Below are 15,047 nucleotides of genomic sequence, written 5' to 3' on the forward strand. Positions count from 1 at the left end.
CACGTTTTTACACTGGTGTTAGCAACTAGTAGATTTAAAAACATCTGTATCTTAGAGAATCAATATGTGACATTAAAATGTAACTGCACCCTAACATATGTTTTTTGAGCTGTTGATTTATTGAAATTACTCAGAAGTGGTGAACTACTATCTTTAATGGATACGGTTATTTCACCATGTTTTTAATGTCTTGCAGGCGGACTGCAGAGGGTACAGATTGCCGTCTCTACTTCAAGCTCTACTGCCACTTAGACACACACAGCGTGCATCCCACCAGCATGGAGTTTGCCTTCATGTTTGAACAGGTAAGCACACGCACATTACATATATGTACACATGTTGGCACGAGTTCAACCTGTCCTGGAGAGGAACCGCCATCAATTCCGACATTGACGTTGTATTCCACCATTCCGACATGAGGTCATCAATGTAATAAGGGACATGGGGCCTATCTTAAGTTCATTAATTGTTTGTACTTTAAACATGAATGTGTAGATAGTAGCCTATTTGCTTGTGTGCAGTACTGTAATCTGTGTGTAAACAACCATGAAATCTGAATATGAAAGCGTTCACTAAATACTAACTATTTATGTATGGGGTGACGCAATCCATGCAGCCAGGGTTTGGGTGAGTGAAATTAGTCCATGGGGGAAAATTTAGCTTGGTGTCAATTCCTCTAATGCTGATGTTTAAAATACATCTGCACCAATAGCCTACCTTGATCTTCAACTCCTCTCTGAACTCCCTGCATCCTCGCGGTAGGATATTCCTTTTTTCCTGATTCATATGGCAGTCTTATCACAGTAAAGGCGCTGATTAACAGGTGTTTAACAGTAGGCCTAACACACTCGGAGACAGTGAAAAACAGTCCCATAGCTGCAAGGCGTGTTTGATGTGCTCTCGTCATTCTCCTGCACAAAATTGCATGCGTGCCAAGTCGGCCTCCCGTCTTGCAGTTTAGCTCCTAAATAGCGTATGTAGAAAATGGAATAGATGGGTAGTGGGCGGCTTACGGGTGTGCTTGGGGAAGAAACAGTGGACTATTGATAGCTGCGGGTGCAGATGACATTGGCCTACAGCTCATCCATGCTGGATGTTGGAATTTGATACCTAGGGTTTCCTAGGGGACTGCGATGATAAACTGAATTGGAAAAAAAGGACTGGTAGACTGTCAGTGGCGGTACTAAAATGTGTCGGATTGGCAGCATGCCAGAAAAAAGCAAAAAGCATGTCGGAGTGGCAGGAATGTCGGACTGGCGACATATAACCGTCCTGGAGGAACTGAGGCGACAATACTGTGGGAAGCAGAGCAAAGATCAAGGCTAGGCTCCTGCAGAAGTGTGTGTGTGTGTGTGTGTGTGTGTTTGTTTGTGGCCCAAAGATCAAGATCTGCAGAAGCAATGTAGATCCAAGCAAGACAACCATCAGTGTGCCTGGGGTTCCATGTTCTATATGAATTTTAAAAGAACATTATTAAAAGAACGTTATTAAAGGAACGTTATTAACCATTCTTTGATCATGTTCTAACTGGTGACCATTTTGAGGAGTGTCCATGGAACACTGATTATGCTCTGAACGAACTGAAATGAAAATCCTTCTGTTTCAGTCCCTGCTGTTCTTGTATGTGTGTATGTGCAAGTGCTGTGTGTGTGTTGTGTTAATACTTAGTGTGTGTGTGTGTGTGTGTGTGTGTGTGTGTGTGTGTGTGTAGGCTCATGAGGCGGTCATACATGGTCGTTATCCTGCTCCAGTGGAGACTCTGCAGATTCTTGCAGCCCTGCGGCTCCAGTACCTGCTGGGGGACTACAACTCCCAGCATGCCTGGCCCGAGCTGGAGCAGCTGTTTCCTGTCAGTCGCCTGCGCAGTCGCCTGCAAGCCTGCACGTCTCTCTCCCGCACTAACTCCGCCCCCAGGAAGCGCTCCTCTTTCCTGGAAGGAACGCTCAGGCGCAGCCTGAGGGGGAGGGCCAGGGCTGAAGAGTCACAGGAAGAGGCGTGGCTTGAGCAGGAAGTGTGTGTGTTGCGAGGAAATGTCCAAGAGAAATGGGCGCGTCTGGAGGGCATGAGCCAACAGGACAGTATGCTGAAGTACATGAACATCATCAGAGAGTGGAAAGGATATGGCTGCAGCCTGTTTAATGTGCAGGTACACACACACACACACACACAGACACGCATACTCACACACATGAAGTGCATGCTAACTTTAGTGCATATCTGGAAAACACAGACTTGAAGTGTTTTGATATTATATTCTGTTAGAATCCGAGTTATTACCATTATTTCTGGCTAGGACACTGGCAGTTCCACTTGAAATCACAGTCGGGGGGGTTTAACAGCTACAATAATACAAAATAATGGAAAACAGTCCATTCGCAATTTCAAAGCAAGATGGGTAGATGGGTTGGTGTGTGTGTGTGTATGTGAAGGGGTGGTGGGGGGGTGGGGTTGACTGGTGATTTTGGTGTGTGTGTGTGTGTGTGTGTGTGTGTGTGTGTGTGTGTGTGTGTGTGTGTGTGTGTGTGTGTGTGTGTGTGTGTGTGTGTGTGTGCGCACGCCTGCATGTCCAGTGGCCAGATGTAGTGTAAGATAAGCTAGTGAAACCATGTTATTTTTACTTGGATGCATGAAGGGATGGACAGGGTGTCTACAGGTATCAACAAGTTCAATTTAAGACTTTTTAAAGACCTTTTAATACCACTTCTAAATTAAATTTAAGACCAAACGTACGATGGAAATACAATCAAAAGTGGTAATAAACAGTAAATTTTTCAAGTAAACACACTGATGTAGCCAATGTATGCAGCCAGCTTCATAAGCGCTGCCAGGCACCAAGAATATTCATTCCTTTCTAGCCATTTGTGATTGAACTTGCATTTCCCCATACAGTATTTGAGTCGAGTAGCTCAGTGCTGAATTAGGCCCACCTGTAGATGCTTTAGCCAACGTCATCTAGAGCCGCGCGTTACCAGCTGCAGTAGGCTACACTCTGACCAATCCATAAGAGCATGACTCGAACAAATATTTAGAACTTATGTTCGGGCTCGGGCCGGACCCAGACACATCAACGCGATAAGACATTTGAAATGTGAAATGAAAAACAACTTATTACAGTGCATGAAAATGCACTGTACTGTTCTTCCTAGGCTTCTTCTTATTACAGTGCATGAAAATGCACTGTACTGTTCTTCCTATTCTTCTTATTATTACAGTGCATGAAAATGCACTGTACTGTTCTTCCTATTCTTCTTATTATTATTATTACAGTGCATGAAAATGCACTGTACTGTTCTTCCTATTCTTCTTATTATTACAGTGCATGAAAATGCACTGTACTGTTCTTCCTATTCTTCTTATTATTACAGTGCATGAAAATGCACTGTACTGTTCTTCCTATTCTTCTTATTATTACAGTGCATGAAAATGCACTGTACTGTTCTTCCTATTCTTCTTATTATTACAGTGCATGAAAATGCACTGTACTGTTCTTCCTAGGTTTCTTATTATTCCAACTTCTTCTAACGCTCGCAATTCAGCTTGAACCGTTTAACGTAGAAACTTGATTCAAACTTTGTTACGTAGGTCTTACTAAGGAGACCTGTGCAATATATTTTTCAACTTTGTAACTTTTATACTTTTTAAACTGTAAATTAAAAACTATTAAACATTTCCCCATAGACTTAACATTGCTCATTATGACATCACGGCAGCAATTAGAATGTTACGCCAGGTGGCCAGTCCAGGTGCAGCAGCTCTCTCTCTCTCTCTCTCTCTCTCTCTCTCTCAGGCTTTAAACTGGCTCTCTTGAGACTACATTTTCTGTTCCCCTGTATCAACGGTATCAACATAAGTCTTCCTAATTCCATCCAACTTTCTATCCATTCATCTTCTTCAAACCATTCACTCATCCACCCATTCTAAACAGTCTGCCTATCAACATCAATTAGACGATCTACATTCAACTTTGAAACAATCTACTCTGTCTCAGGCCTGGCTCTCTTAAGACTAGCCAGTTAAATTGATTACACCTGTATCTGTATCCACTACTCTCTCAGTAGAGAGCTGTGTCTCTCCATTCTACAAGAATATAAGGCACATTCCATCCAACTTTCTATCCATTCATCTTCTTCAGACCATTCACTCATCCACCCATTAAACTGTTTATCAACATCCATTAAACTCTCTGTCTATCAACATTAATTAGACTAGCTACATTCAACTTTTAAATGATTTACTCTGTCTCAGGCTTTAAGCGTACACTCTGGCTCTCTTAAGACTAGCCAGTTAAATTGATTACACCTGTGTCAACAACTCTCAGAGAGCTGTATCAGTGTCTCTCTTAACAAGAATACAAGGCACATTCCATCCAACCTTCTATCCATTCATCTTCTTCAGACCATTCACTCATCCACCCATTAAACTGTCAATCAATATCTATTAAACAATCTGCCTATCAACATCCATTAAACATTCTATCTATCAACATTAATTAGACTATCTACATACAACTTTTAAAGTATTTACTGTGGGTGCCTCTTAAGCAGCGTTTATATGCCCTCCCTCGCTCCTCGATCCTCAATGATCTACATAAAGAAAGATCAGTGAGGATCGAGGAGCGAGAGAGGACGCGTAAACACTATATGAGAGGCACCTTCTGTCTCAGGCTTTAAGCATACAATCTCATTAAGACTACAGATCCTGTTTCACTACTTCCTTTGTCCACAACTGTTTCAAAATAAAGGTCCTCACTGCAATAATACACTATTAAATCATTTAACTATTGAAACTACTCAACTATTGAACTGTTCAACCATTCCAACTGTCAGTTATCATCCACTATGCCTCCAGTCAACTACATGAAACCTCCATGTACCTAGCAACCAATATAGCAACCATTAAAATTAAGTGTTTATGGCCGTTTCCATAGCAACCAACATGATTATACTGCAGTAACTTCTTGTTTCCTGATAGTGGCCACCATGGATACCCTAGCAACAAATGTTTCAAAATAAAAGTCCTCACTAGCAAGTTAGCTAGTTAGCATGGTTAGCATTGTTAGCATAGTTAGCATTTTTAGCATAACTGCAAAAAATCATCAACTAAGTTAGCTAATCAACCTGGTTAGCATTGCTAGCAAATTTAGCATTGTTAGCATAGTTAGCATTTTAGCATTACTGCTAGAAATCATCGGTTAAGTTAGCTAATCAACCTGGTTAGCATTGTTAGTAAAGTTAGCATTGCTAGCATAATTAGCATTTTTAGCATAACTGCTAGAAATCATTAGCTAAGTTAGCTAATCAACATTTTAACATGAATAAAAATCATTAGTTAAGTTAGAACTGGAATGTTCCATCTTTAAACTGTCTACCTTCACACTATCAACTCTCTGTAAACTATGCAACCACCATGTTTACCCAAGCTACACCTTAGTGACCATATCTACATTATCTATCTATTTTTGCATTTTCATGCACTGGTAATTCCTTGGAATTGCATTTCTAGTTATTATTACAGTGCATGAAAATGCACTGTACTGTTCTTCCTAGGCTTTTTATTAAACTTCTTCTTCTAACGCTCGCAATTCAGCTTCAACCGTTTAACGTAGAAACTTCATTCAAACGTTGTTGCGTAGGTCTTGCTTATGCCATGTGTGCTTTGTATTTTTCAACTTTGTAACTTTTATACTTTTTGAACTATTAAATAAAAACTATTAACAATTTCCCCATAGACTTAACATTGCTCATTATGACATCACGGCAGCAATTAGAATGTTACCCCAGCTGGTCAGCCACCTGGGCACCAACTGTCAGTTTCTCTCAGGCTTCAAGCTTACAATCTCACTGAAGACTACATATTCTGTTCCCCTGTATCCTCTGCGCACAACAGTATCAAAATAAGTCCTCATAATTCCATCCAACTTTATATCCATTCATCTTCTTCAAACCATTCACTCATCCACCCATTCTAAACAGTCTGCCTATCAACATCAATTAGACGCTCTACATTCAACTTTTAAACAATCTACTCTGTCTCAGGCTGGCTCTCTTAAGACTAGCCAGTTAAATTGATTACACCTGTATCTGTATCCACTACTCTCAGTAGAGAGCTGTGTCTCTCCATTCTACAAGAATATAAGGCACATTCCATCCAACATATATCCATTCATCTTCTTCAGACCATTCACTCATCCACCCATTAAACTGTCTATCAACATCTATTAAACAATCTGTCTATCAACATCCATTAAACTCTCTGTCTATCAACATTAATTAGACTATCTACATTCAACTTTTAAATTATTTACTCTGTCTCAGGCTTTAAGGCTGCGTTTACACTGCCAGTTTGAAGTGACCCAAATCCGATTTTTTGCTCTCATGTGGCACATATCCGATCTGTGCCACGACAGTGTAAACAGAAAAAAAACACATGAATTCCGATCTCCTCAGATCGGATACAGGCCCCTTTCGTATGTGGTTTTAAATCAGATATGGATCGGATTTGTGTGCATGTGTCTACAGTCTAAACAGACAAATCGGATATTCCAGTGCAATGCGTCCCACACGTCATTAATCTGTGACAATTTTGCGCCTGGTGACGTTAGGTTACAATTCCAAGTGGGCGCGCTGGCGGACTCGGAGCGTGTTAAAAGTTGCCCTATTTGATACTTTGATAGACTATTACGTTTCCGTAGACCATGTATTGAGAATAAAACATTTGTAGCCTACCTAATTATCTACAATCGTAGGCCTATAGCCATCCAAATATGAATGGTCTACTGTAAATAGCCTACAACCCAGGCGCATAGGAACCGCGGGGGTCGGGACACCCCGAATGTTGGCCCCATCCCGAAAGAAAAACGCTGCAAAGTACAGATGTTGTTGATTACTTAGCTCAATTATATCCTCCTGAGTTACGGCCCCATAACTATAGCTATCGCTGCGCATCGGAGGTCTTTTACATTGTGTTTTAAGAATGTTTCCCGAAACGAAGCCCGTCTCAATAATGCAGCATGGAGCACTTCCTCACCTTGAGTGTCTGAAAGCTATAGGCTCCTCTCTCAGTCCAAATATTTAGTGTACGGCCTTCTTTCATTCTTTTCGAAATAGTTAAGAGGATAGCCTATTGTGGGTGAATACAGTAGTCTACGATAGCCTAAATATAGTCTTATGGCTGTCGCTTTTAAATGTAGGCTTATCACTTGCGAAATCGGACGTGGCACATAGCCTAATTATCTGGTTACCTGGATTTAGCAAGTCCATACACTTTATTCATCCTATTATAGGCTATGCTTTTAAAATTAAATGTGTAACAATTTGCCCCTTATTATAATCTACACACTGTCACGACGCACATAAGGTTACGGGCGGATATGAGCAACCGAAGGCCTCGGTTGACTTAAGATAAAAGGGCAGAATGCCTGTTTACAAACTACGTCAAACATGCAACATTATCTAACAAATGAAAAAACACAAATGAAAGATGAATAGGCTACTCACTGTATTTTGTCACAAATTAAGCAATGAGTTCGTTCGTGGCCACCTAGCGCACAACTTACGCGCTGAGGTGAAGGCCCGACAAATACTAATTAACACAAAGCTTCATAATGCACGAACAAACACCCCCTCAAAGTTCAGTGTCCATACGTCCAAACAATAAACATAAGAAGCCGACAGTCAAAAACGACAACGAGATCTCCCAGACACGAAAAACAATGTTTATCTCACATTAGCTGTATTCACGTTAGCTGTATTCCAATGAGAAAAATCCACAAGGAAATGGTCACGGCAATGCAGCATACAGGAATCTTCTAACCACGTTACTTTGTTGAGCTGGCTGCATACAGGTAACAATAGCCACAGCGCGCTCTCCCTGCGTCTCCATTAAACTAAGGGCAAACCCATTCATTGTGCCCAAAACGCGCATCCATCTGTCAGCTGACATACAATTTACTTAGATGGCATATGAAAAGTCAAGAAGAAGAAACATATTTTCATTTAAGCAACGTTTATGCAACCACGTAAAGGGAAGCATTGGGGGAGTCAGTTGTCCTACAGACTAGCTGTGTGCGTTTTCAGGGAAGAAATGTGTTCTGAACAGCCTATGTGCAGATGTTCTTCCCAGTTCCAAATAGGTTAAGAAAAAGACTGAAATAGCCTACATATTTTCAAAGCGGCATCTTACAGAGGGCCATTAAAACTTCAGCAATAGGTTTTGTTTATCTCTTATGTGACTTATAATTCGCCCCCTTTATTTATAAATATAAAAAAATTGCGCGCGCAACGGAACTCATTCTTGTCCCCCCCAATGCTTAGGTCTACTACGTTCCTACGCGCCTGCCAACCAGAGATATTAAGCAAAAAAGTGCCAAATTCAAGCATCGCGATTTGTAGGCTATTAGCCTATTTTTTAAAACTGCAACTGCAGTTCTGTTTGTTAAACTTTGCTTCGTGAAATTTGAATGTGTAGACTTCAATCACATGTCGTTCATTTCGTCAGTCCCTCGATCTGTTTCAAGTTAACATGAGTGCCATTTGATTTATATAGTCACAGCAAATGCAATTAAATGAAAATAAAAAACATGACCTAGACCTGTGCGGGTTAGTTGCATAGACAGTGAAAGAGTTAGTTGTAACACCCGTCACTGGCAAAATTAACTGATTTTATCGCGCATGTTGCGAGCAATTATGATTGCGAGTTATGGATTATTTGTATGTGCCGCGATCACACCCAATGAAAGTTAACACATCAACTTCAAATATCAGTGTTGGACCAATTGCTTCAGACATAATAAGCAGTTCATCAACTATATTAACAGGTTTTATCAAGTCGATAGGACCAAAATAAGCCTATTTAAAGGTTATTGTGAGCTAGCATAATACCGTATGGTTTGCAATGGCTAATCACTCATACAACTAGCTTTTAACAGTCATACATTTGGACCTTTTTTTGTTGATTATATATGAAAACAGATGTTCTTTGTTTAAGCCAGCAGTGTTTTGTGTTAAAATATGTTATAGGATTCACGATTTTAGCACTGTTACAACCATGACGCTATACTGTTACAACTGTAGCCTACCGCACTTTTTAATGGCTGCGTAGGTTGGAACAAAGGTACATGTCACTGTTAAGTTAAGTTATTAAGTTAAGTTATTAACAAACTGCAACATATTTGTTACATTCTGTTTCAACTTTCATGGAGTAGAGATGTATGACTCTGTTCTGGTCAAGTTTCACTGCTCTCAAGGCTATCGTCTTTGTGTAAAGCTAGTTTGAACTGAGAAAATAAAAAAGTGTTACGATTGTGCTGGTTCTCCCCTACAAGAAACTTTTAGCCCATGCGCATGCGGGCCATTTCAAGTGTCTGGCAAATGTAAACACACATGATCGGATTTGGGTCACTGGCGAAAGTAGATGTAAACATGCAATCAAAAAAATCGGATATGAGCACAAAATCGGAATTGAGCATATCCGATCTGCAGTCTAAACGCAGCCTAAGAGTAGGCTACACTCTGGCTCTCTTAAGACTAGCCAGTTAAATTGATTACACCTGTGTCAACTACTCTCAGAGAGCTGTATCAGTGTCTCTCTTAACAAGAATATAAGGCACATTCCATCCAACCTTCTATCCATTCATCTTCTTCAGACCATTCACTCATCCACCCATTAAACTGTCAATCAATATCTATTAAACAATCTGCCTATCAACATCCATTAAACATTCTGTCTATCAACATTAATTAGACTATCTACATACAACTTTTAAAGTATTTACTGTGGGTCCCTCTCAAGCAGCGTTTATATGTCCTCCCTCGCTCCTCGATCCTCAATGATCTACATAAAGAAAGATAGAAGAAGGGCTAGACTATCCCATTGTTGCCGCTCCATCATTCTTTATGTAGATCAGTGAGGAGCGAGAGAGGATGCGTAAACGCTATATGAGAGGCACCTTCTGTCTCAGGCTTTAAGCATACAATCTCATTAAGACTACAGATCCTGTTTCACTACTTCCTCTGTCCACAACTGTTTCAAAATAAAGGTCCTCACTGCAATAATACACTATTAAATCATTTAACCATTGAAACTGTTCAACCATTCCAACTGTCAGTTATCATCCACTATGCCTCCAGTCAACTACATGAAACCTCCATGTACCTAGCAACCAACATAGCAACCATTAAAATTAAGCGTTTATGACCGTTTCCATAGCAACCAACATGATTATACTGCAGTAACTTCTTGTTTCCTGATAGTGGCCACCATGGATACCCTAGCAACAAATGTTTCAAAATAAAAGTCCTCACTAGCAAGTTAGCTAGTTAGCATGGTTAGCATAGTTAGCATAACTGCAAAAAATCATCAACTAAGTTAGCTAATCAACCTGGTTAGCATTATTAGCAAATTTAGCATTGTTAGCATAGTTAGCATTTTTAGCATTACTGCTAGAAATCATCGGTTAAGTTAGCTAATCAACCTGGTTAGCATTGTTAGTAAAGTTAGCATTGCTAGCATAATTAGCATTTTTAGCGTAACTGCTAGAAATCATTACCTAAGTTAGCTAATCAACATTTTAACATGAATAGAAATCATTAGTTAAGTTAAAACTGGAATGTCTCATCTTTAAACAGTCTACCTTCACACTATCAACTCTCTGTAAACTATGCAACCACCATGTTTACCCTAGCTACACCTTAGTAACCATATCTACATTATCTATCTATTTCTGCATTTTCATGCACTGGTAATTCCTTGGAATTGCATTTCTAGTTAAACTTCTTCTTCTAACGCTCGCAATTCAGCTTCAACCGTTTAACGTAGAAACTTCATTCAAACTTTGTTGCGTAGGTCTTGCTTATGCCATATGTGCTTTATATTTTTCAACTTTGTAACTTTTATACTTTTTAAACTATTAGTTAAAAACTATCACCATTTCCCCCATAGACTTAACATTGCTCATTATGACATCACGGCAGCAATTAGAATGTTACCCCAGCTGGTCAGCCACCTGGGCACCAACTGTCAGTTTCTCTCAGGCTCCTCTCTGAAGACTACATATTCTGTTCCCCTGTATCCTCTGCGCACAACAGTATCAAAATAAGTCCTCCTAATTCCATCCAACTTTATATCCATTCATCTTCTTCAAACCATTCACTCATCCACCCATTCTAAACAGTCTGCCTATCAACAACATCAATTAGACGCTCTACATTGAACTTTTAAACAATCTACTCTGTCTCAGGCTGGCTCTCTTAAGACTAGCCAGTTAAATTGATTACACCTGTATCTGTATCCACTACTCTCAGTAGAGAGCTGTGTCTCTCCATTCTACAAGAATATAAGGCACATTCCATCCAACATTCTATCCATTCATCTTCTTCAGACCATTCACTCATCCACCCATTAAACTGTCTATCAACACCTATTAAACAATCTGTCTATCAACATCCATTAAACTCTCTGTCTATCAACATTAATTAGACTATCTACATTCAACTTTTAAATTATTTACTGTCTCAGGCTTTAAGAGTACACGCTGGCTCTCTTAAGACTAGCCAGTTAAATTGATTACACCTGTGTCAACTACTCTCAGAGAGCTGTATCAGTGTCTCTCTTAACAAGAATATAAGGCACATTCCATCCAACCTTCTATCCATTCATCTTCTTCAGACCATTCACTCATCCACCCATTAAACTGTCAATCAATATCTATTAAACAATCTGCCTATCAACATCCATTAAACATTCTGTCTATCAACATTAATTAGACTATATACAACTTTTAAAGTATTTACTGTGGGTCCCTCTCAAGCAGTGTTTATATGTCCTCCCTCGCTCCTCGATCCTCAATGATCTACATAAAGAAAGATAGAAGAAGGGCTAGACTATCCCATTGTTGCCGCTCCATCATTCTTTATGTAGATCAGTGAGGAGCGAGAGAGGACGCGTAAACGCTATATATGAGAGGCACCTTCTGTCTCAGGCTTTAAGCATACAATCTCATTAAGACTACAGATCCTGTTTCACTACTTCCTCTGTCCACAACTGTTTCAAAATAAAGGTCCTCACTGCAATAATACACTATTAAATCATTTAACCACTGAAACTACTCAACTATTGAACTGTTCAACCATTCCAACTGTCAGTTATCATCCACTATGCCTCCAGTCAACTACATGAAACCTCCATGTACCTAGCAACCAACATAGCAACCATTAAAATTAAGTGTTTATGACCGTTTCCATAGCAACCAACATGATTATACTGCAGTAACTTCTTGTTTCCTGATAGTGGCCACCATGGATACCCTAGCAACAAATGTTTCAAAATAAAAGTCCTCACTAGCAAGTTAGCTAGTTAGCATGGTTAGCATAGTTAGCATTGTTAGCATTTTTAGCATAACTGCAAAAAATCATAAACTAAGTAAGCTAATCAACCTGGTTAGCATTGTTAGCAAATTTAGCATTGTTAGCATAGTTAGCATTTTTAGCATTACTGCTAGGAATCATCGGTTAAGTTAGCTAATCAACCTGGTTAGCATTTTTAGTAAAGTTAGCATTGCTAGCATAATAAGCATTTTTAACGTAACTGCTAGAAATCATTAGCTAAGTTAGCTAATCAACATTTTAACATGAATAGAAATCATTAGTTAAGTTAGAACTGGAACGTTTCATCTTTAAACTGTCTACCTTCACACTATCAACTCTCTGTAAACTATGCAACCACCATGTCTACCCTAGCTACACCTTAGTAACCATATCTACATTATCTATCTATTTTTGCATTTTCATGCACTGGTAATTCCTTGGAATTGCATTTCTAGTTATTAAACTTCTTCTTCTAACGCTCGCAATTCAGCTTCAACCGTTTAACGTAGAAACTTCATTCAAACTTTGTTGCGTAGGTCTTGCTTATGCCATATGTGCTTTATATTTTTCAACTTTGTAACTTTTATACTTTTTAAACTATTAGTTAAAAACTATCACCATTTCCCCCATAGACTTAACATTGCTCATTATGACATCACGGCAGCAATTAGAATGTTACCCCAGCTGGTCAGCCACCTGGGCACCAACTGTCAGTTTCTCTCAGGCTCCTCTCTGAAGACTACATATTCTGTTCCCCTGTATCCTCTGCGCACAACAGTATCAAAATAAGTTCTCCTAATTCCATCCAACTTTATATCCATTCATCTTCTTCAAACCATTCACTCATCCACCCATTCTAAACAGTCTGCCTATCAACAACATCAATTAGACGCTCTACATTGAACTTTTAAACAATCTACTCTGTGTCAGGCTGGCTCTCTTAAGACTAGCCAGTTAAATTGATTACACCTGTATCTGTATCCACTACTCTCAGTAGAGAGCTGTGTCTCTCCATTCTACAAGAATATAAGGCACATTCCATCCAACCTTCTATCCATTCATCTTCTTCAGACCATTCACTCATCCACCCATTAAACTGTCAATCAATATCTATTAAACAATCTGCCTATCAACATCCATTAAACATTCTATCTATCAACATTAATTAGACTATCTACATACAACTTTTAAAGTATTTACTGTGGGTCCCTCTCAAGCAGCGTTTATATGTCCTCCCTCGATCCTCGATCCTCAATGATCTACATAAAGAAAGATAGAAGAAGGGCTAGACTATCCCATTGTTGCCGCTCCATCATTCTTTATGTAGATCAGTGAGGAGCGAGAGAGGACGCGTAAACGCTATGAGAAGCACCTTCTGTCTCAGGCTTTAAGCATACAATCTCATTAAGACTACAGATCCTGTTTCACTACTTCCTCTGTCCACAACTGTTTCAAAATAAAGGTCCTCACTGCAATAATACACTATTAAATCATTTAACCATTGAAACTACTCAACTATTGAACTGTTCAACCATTCCAACTGTCAGTTATCATCCACTATGCCTCCAGTCAACTACATGAAACCTCCATGTACCTAGCAACCAACATAGCAACCATTAAAAAGTGTTTATGACCGTTTCCATAGCAACCAACATGATTATACTGCAGTAACTTCTTGTTTCCTGATAGTGGCCACCATGGATACCCTAGCAACAAATGTTTCAAAATAAAAGTCCTCACTAGCAAGTTAGCTAGTTACCATGGTTAGCATAGTTAGCATTGTTAGCATAGTTAGCATTTTTAGCATAACTGCAAAAAATCATCAACTAAGTTAGCTAATTAACCTGGTTAGCATTGTTAGCAAATTTAGCATTGTTAGCATAGTTAGCATTTTTAGCATTACTGCTAGAAATCATCGGTTAAGTTAGCTAATCAACCTGGTTAGCATTGTTAGCATTGCTAGCATAGTAAGCATTTTTAGCGTAACTGCTAGAAATCATTAGCTAAGTTAGCTAATCAACATTTTAACATGAATAGAAATCATTAGTTAAGTTAGAACTGGAACGTTTCATCTTTAAACTGTCTACCTTCACACTATCAACTCTCTGTAAACTATGCAACCACCATGTTTACCCTAGCTACACCTTAGTAACCATATCTACATTATCTATCTATTTTTGCATTTTCATGCACTGGTAATTCCTTGGAATTGCATTTCTAGTTAAACTTCTTCTTCTAACGCTCGCAATTCAGCTTCAACCGTTTACAGTAGAAACTTCATTCAAACTTTGTTGCGTAGGTCTTGCTTATGCCATATGTGCTTTGTATTTTTCAACTTTGTAACTTTTATACTTTTTAAACTATTAGTTAAAAACTATCACCATTTCCCCCATAGACTTAACATTGCTCATTATGACATCACGGCAGCAATTAGAATGTTACCCCAGCTGGTCAGCCACCTGGGCACCAACTGTCAGTTTCTCTCAGGCTCCTCTCTGAAGACTACATATTCTGTTCCCCTGTATCCTCTGCGCACAACAGTCCTCCTAATTCCATCCAACTTTATATCCATTCATCTTCTTCAAACCATTCACTCATCCACCCATTCTAAACAGTCTGCCTATCAACAACATCAATTAGACGCTCTACATTGAACTTTTAAACAATCTACTCTGTCTCAGGCTG

At 39.3% G+C, this 15,047-nt stretch overlaps 1 protein-coding gene across 2 annotated transcripts in view; it reads left to right on the plus strand.

Annotated features, from left to right (window-relative positions):
- The window catches only part of myo10 (myosin X), a 147,756-nt gene that overhangs the window by 98,542 nt on the left and 34,167 nt on the right, over positions 1-15,047 (plus strand). For both annotated transcript variants that reach the window (XM_062530835.1, XM_062530834.1), the window contains 2 exons: positions 197-305; positions 1,712-2,146. In XM_062530835.1, the coding sequence (XP_062386819.1) occupies positions 197-305; positions 1,712-2,146 (544 nt within the window). The remainder of the gene's footprint in view (positions 1-196; positions 306-1,711; positions 2,147-15,047) is intronic.

The sequence above is a fragment of the Sardina pilchardus genome, chromosome 2 (genome assembly GCF_963854185.1).
Source record: "Sardina pilchardus chromosome 2, fSarPil1.1, whole genome shotgun sequence".
Taxonomy (NCBI): domain Eukaryota; kingdom Metazoa; phylum Chordata; class Actinopteri; order Clupeiformes; family Clupeidae; genus Sardina; species Sardina pilchardus.